Source organism: Paroedura picta, chromosome 3 (genome assembly GCF_049243985.1).
Source record: "Paroedura picta isolate Pp20150507F chromosome 3, Ppicta_v3.0, whole genome shotgun sequence".
Taxonomy (NCBI): domain Eukaryota; kingdom Metazoa; phylum Chordata; class Lepidosauria; order Squamata; family Gekkonidae; genus Paroedura; species Paroedura picta.
The window spans coordinates 64,567,018-64,572,812 of record NC_135371.1 but is presented as its reverse complement, the minus strand read 5'-3'; the positions used below and the strand labels follow the sequence as shown (position 1 = coordinate 64,572,812).

Here is a 5,795-nt window from a genome sequence, read left to right as displayed (position 1 = left end):
GAGGGAAAAAATGGAAGTGGCTGGTTGCCCAGTTTGTGGCTAACCTATTAAGACAGGTGTGGAAAGGTCACAGACACCCTCCAGAACTCCCATGGACCCCTGGTTGGGAATCCCTGGTCTAGATTGTCAGATTTGCACAGTGCAGGCTTCTCCTTAATAATTTAGGATTCACCTATCTACTTTCAAAATAATTTTAGTGTTCTATAAATTTAACCCAGGGTTTTATGATTTAGAATCTCTAAAGTTTTGACAAAGCCAATATGCCCCTTTAAAGAACATGGATCTATGTACAATGCATTCTGCTGTTTCTAAAAAAACCCCTTAGTCCTCAGTTTGCCCTACATTACAGTGAAATTGTCTGTGAAAGTATTATCAGTTTACTACATTTTTTACTTGTTAATAAGGTTAGAAAGCACTATATTAAACAGATTCACATTTACTTACCTGTACTACTAATTAGCTATGTTTTTTATGAGTTAGTCTGTCTCAGGTATAAATACCATATTGGGTTCAAATAGATTAATTTTTGTATCTTAACCTATAGTCAATGAGCCAATGCTTGTGAGGTGAAGGGGCCCCCAATTTTTTTTAATTGTGTGATTATAGTTTGAGCCTTAAATCACTAATTAGTATTCAGAGTGACTCAGCTTTTTATATAAAGACACATCTATTGGTGTTGCAAACATTTTATTGGTGTATAAGAGCTTTTTGCATCAAACTGTTCAGATTCTCAACAGTTTTCTCTGGAGTGAATTACTATATCACATACAAAATTTTACAGGTATATCAAGTGCTTTTCAAATGTTTAGAAGAAGCACCATCATCAACAAAACTTTGATGGTGAACAGAACCTTACTGCCAGAGTAAGCAAATGGCAAAACAAGAAATGAAAAAGGGCAATGCAGAGAAAGGACGTAGAGCCTGCAAGCTCAGAAAGGTTACACCAATGAAAGGCTCCATTGTATACACATTAATCTGTAATGTTTTTGAGTTAAACATTCATACCACAGTAACATATACTGAACAGCCACATAACATGGCTCCCTGGATTACAATTCTGGGATGTATGTGAATTTAAACCTGATGCTTGTGTCCTCTGGTCCTGACAGGAATATGCAAAGCAGATCTTGAATGTGTACCTAGTAAAGCAATAATGTGTAAAACCATTCCATGATTTAGATAGAAATTGCTCTGTAGCTCTTTATCATAATGGGAAATTTCTGCCAGACAGTCCAATTGATTCTATGAAATTTGCTGAAGAAGCTTTTCAATATCATCCTGGATCTTGATAGTTTCAAACCGCCTGCTGTAGCGTTTGAAAGGCACACCATCAGGACCTATTAGGAACTTCTCAAAATTCCATGCAATGTCGTTGCGGGACACTGGCGACCAGATGATGCACTGTGGGTTGGTCATGAGTGATACTTGGTCATCGTGTGGGAAAGGCAAAGCTTCCTTTAAAAATTTGAAAAGTGGATGTGCATTTGCTCCATTCACCTCACACTTCTCAAACACCGGGAAGTTAGGCTCATACCCATTGCCTGGGCGGACAAACTTCAATGAATTCAGGATCTCTTCATTGGTGGCATTTTCCTGTAATAGGGCAAAGAAAACAGATTTAGTCTAATCAATACCACAGAAGCTGTGGCAAGCACAATTAGCAAAGAATAATTTAACAGACTACATACATTAATATATTTTGTCTTTGGTCTCAGAGAAAACTTAATCAGAACTTCAGTAGCAGTTTTGTTGAAATGCAGATACCAAAAGTATTTTTTCTTAAAATATACCTTCAAGGCATTCAGGTGCTACTTGGTATGACAGTTATCTGATTTAGCAAATACATGAAGCAAAACCTCACTACCAGTTTTGGAAAGTGTTCTTCTATAGTAGCTAAGAATTCTCAAATGCAAAACTTTATGTTGTCAACAGAAATAATTTAGTCATATGTCACACATACTATACTAGACAAATGGGTGCTAGAAGTTACTAATAATTATCAGTTCAATGCTTTTCAATTATTGATAACTTAGTTAAAATGCGTGTCAACAGCTATCTCCACATCAAAAATTCTGCGAATTAATTATGCCCAACAGCACCAGAAGGACAGAGAGAATAGTAACAAGCTCTTCATGTTTTTAAGCTTTGAAACGTGAGTGAACCCCATACTAGGTCATTTCTATCTGCCTACATGGTATTGTTACCTTAGGGTTATTGCAGTTCCCTAAAACTGAACTTATCGCACACAAAATCTTAGCTTTCCACTCATAGCTGAAGTATACAGCTCCATCTTTTTCCTACTGACTTGACTACCTACAATTTCCTAGCCCACTCACCTGCAGTAAATTCCTCACCATACATTCCTCTTTTAGATTTAGCAGGAAGCTCCTGTGACCTTTAGTTGATTCTGATCAAGCATATATTTGCACAGGCACCCAACCCAGTTTGCACATTTCTGAGATTTTCCTTTGACACTTTGAACTCCAGTCATCATCAAGCGAAAGATTAGCAGATCCTTTAATTCAACTCAAGCAAAATCTTAGCAGTCTGATAACAGGCAAAGAACAGGGTGTTTTAATCACTAGTCTGACAAAGTTAGAAAGGATACAGTGAAACCTTTTTTCTAGCCCAACCATTAGGTTGAAAGTTTCAAAACTTATAATTTTTGATAAAACTCACATGCTCTGGATCAAGAAGAGGGTTTTTGATACAACACTTGCAGTATAAGGAGTTTCAAAGCAGCTTACAATAGCCTTCCCTTCCTCTCCCCACCACACTATAAGGTAGGTGGAGCTGAGAGAGCTCTTAAAGGACTGCTGTTAGAACAGTACTATCAGGATTGTGACTAGCCCAAGGTCACCCAGCTGGCTGCATGTGGAAGAGTGAGGAATCAAACCCAGCTCTCCAGATTGGAAACCACTATCTTAACTACTATACCAAGCTAATTTAAGTATTAGACATGAAAATGATTTACATAATTCTCCAGTTTCTGGGGTTGGTTGCATGCTATCAATCTAAGTGCTCCAGAAAAAAAAGTTACTAATGGTCTGGGTGTGCCCTTTTTTGGTTCCTACAGAAAAAGTATAGGAGAGACAAACTTGCACTTTTATGAACTCTTGCCCACCTTTCCAATTTTCAAAGAAGTATATTGAACAGCCAAAAGGGTTGCCTTGCTTCAGTAAAAGATGCCTTTCTCTGGTCTATATCTAACGGTACTGAAGATCTACAGAGATGGGTTGCTCTAGTCCCAAACACAATGGCACAAGGGGAAGAGAACAAGGCAGTTTTTTTCACAAGGTGTGTGTGTGGGGGGGGGGGGAGAGAGCATGCAGCACCTTAGCCTGTTGACCAGGGAAGGTTCTAATCAGGCCAGCTATTTGTAGAATGGAAGATTTCCATTTTCAGACAGGGGCTAAGAACCCTTAAATAGTACAATTACCAACATTCACTGATATTTATCCAACTGAAATAAATTGTGGAGGGTATCTTTACTTGATCTACAAGTCTTTGTAAAATGAGGGAGTCTGGTAGGGATATACAACTGAAAACAATTATGTGGACTCCCATAGCCTGCCTACAGTAGATCTTAGTGGAGGTGGGTAGATGCAGCAGGCACTAGGAGGGTGGTCTCTGTGGCTCCATCCTCTCCCTCGCCCATTTCTCTTCTCTAATTCACTTCCTATAGCAATGGTGGAGCTGTTGTGACCAAGTAGCTTCGACTAAAGTCGTGCCCTTCACCAAGAGAAAAGGAATCCAGTTGTGAGCTCAGATCGTGTCTCCTCCCCCCCCCTACACGGCCGCCATTTCCAGTAGAACCATCCCACCTTCCTCCCGTTGCCTAGACTAGAGCACACTTTAAAGCCATCCTGAGAAGTGGCCAAGAGGGAGAAAGAGAGCGAGGAAGGTGGCCAACGAATAGCCGGAATGTTGAGAGTGCAACTGGGGCTAGAGAGAATAAGTATCCTCCACCTACAACCGTTTGAAAACGACATAGGAGCGCTCCGAGGGGGGGAAAAGCAACAAGTGTTTCAAATTGCAGAACTTGGATGGCTCATCTTACGTTTCACTTGTGCTCAGGTAGGCAACGGGCTCTGTGCTTTTAAAAATGGGTCACATCTGCAGTTATGAACCATATCGTTCATATGGTTATATGCATATACAAACCGCATCCCCCCCAACACTCCCCGCAAATAGTCACTGTCAGTCATACTGTAAATTTATTTTTTTAATCCCTTCCAGATACCTTCAGCCTCGCCATTTCTCGTGTCACAGGTTAAGAGGTAGCAGCAAATTAATCTGGGACCGACTTTCCCCAAAATCTCAAAGGAGGTTTCCCCGGCAACACTACCCCAACTAAACAACGGGCGGGACTCCCACCGCGTTGCCTTGCCTGCGGTTAGAGTACCTGGTGGCCAAACTGGTTGCATGGGAAGGCGAGGACCGTAAACCCGCGGGGTCCGAAGCGCCGCTGCAGCTCTTGGAACTGGGTGTAGTCCCGGCTCGTGGTGCCTCAAAGCGAGGCCACGTTGGAAACCAGTATCACGCGCCCTACAAACGAGCCCAGCTCTATGGGCTCCGCAGCGCCTAGCGGACGCACCAGCAACCCTGCTAGCCCAGACAGCGAAGAGACCGCCATCGTCCCGAACGAGAAGCAGAAAATGCGTAAGCAGCCGTACTCCGCCGCTTTTCAAGACGCCGAGCAAACTCCGCCCACTGCCCCCCCCCCGCCCTTTCTAGAAAGGGCTTCCAGGAAGCCCAGCTCTCCTGCTGCCTTCCGCCGGTTTGTGGTGTTTGGAGAGATTATCACGCGTCCCCCAACGACAGGCAGCTTGTATTGCAAACATGCAAATATCTGATCGCTATGGAGTCACCGGGTGAAAGCGGAACGGGCATTAACCAAACAAGAGTATCACACACACACACAAAACACAAGAACACAGTGGGATACATTACAAACACTTCAGAACAATATTTTAGAAATGAAAAGTTGGAAATCCCGCACTTTTATTAACTCTTACCAGGCCAAAAAGCCTCTGAACAGGCATTAAACAAGAGTATGGCAAAAAAACAACAACAGTGGGATGGATTACAGACACTGAAGAACAGTATTTTAGAAATAAAAAAGCTGAACTCTCACCCCTTTATTAACCTGTTCCAGGCCAAAATGCCTCCAGATCACCCAGAATGATAATTAATTAATGCCTCAAAAAACAGTGGAATGCATTACAGAGGCTTCAAAACAAGATTTTAGAAATGAAAAACTCAGAATTCTCACACCTTTCTTAACCCGTTCTGGTCCAAAATATCTCCAGAATAGGCTGGAACAGTACCCCAACAGTACAGCAAAAAACATCAGGATGCATTACAGACACTCAAGGACAATATTTTAGTAACTCCAACACGTTTATTAACCCTCTCCAGGCCAAAAAAGCCCTTAGAACACCCCAGAACAGACTGGCATGGGCATTAAACAAATCATGGCACCTCCAAAAAAACAAAACAAACAGTCCAGAACATATTGGAAATCGGAACATAGAAATATCATTCACATATTAACCTTTTCCAGGACAAAATGCCTCCAGAATGGGGGAAAAGGGAGGAAGTATTCCACAGTTAAGTGGCTGCACTCCAACCAGAGCAGAGGTTTCTGGAGAAGTGAGTAGTTGCTCATGGGCTCAGGAGAGGACAGAACAAACCCTGGGCCAACTAGAGGCTTCAGATTCATCGTGCCTCTCACTGACAAGCAAAGCCTCACAAAATTTGCTTGGCATGTAGGGAGGCATTCTGGGGAGAGA

General features: G+C 42.1%; 1 protein-coding gene across 1 annotated transcript; it reads right to left on the bottom strand.

Annotated features, from left to right (window-relative positions):
• Nucleotides 1-670: 670 nt before the first annotated feature.
• On the bottom strand, nt 671-4,699 carry GPX1 (glutathione peroxidase 1). Its single transcript, XM_077326052.1, has 2 exons — nt 4,406-4,699; nt 671-1,593 (listed from the first exon to the last, which is right to left on the bottom strand). Exons 1-2 carry the CDS (start codon nt 4,634-4,636, stop codon nt 1,243-1,245), a joined length of 582 nt encoding a protein of 193 aa, XP_077182167.1. The 5' UTR covers nt 4,637-4,699; the 3' UTR covers nt 671-1,242.
• Between the last annotated feature and the right edge of the window lie 1,096 nt (nt 4,700-5,795).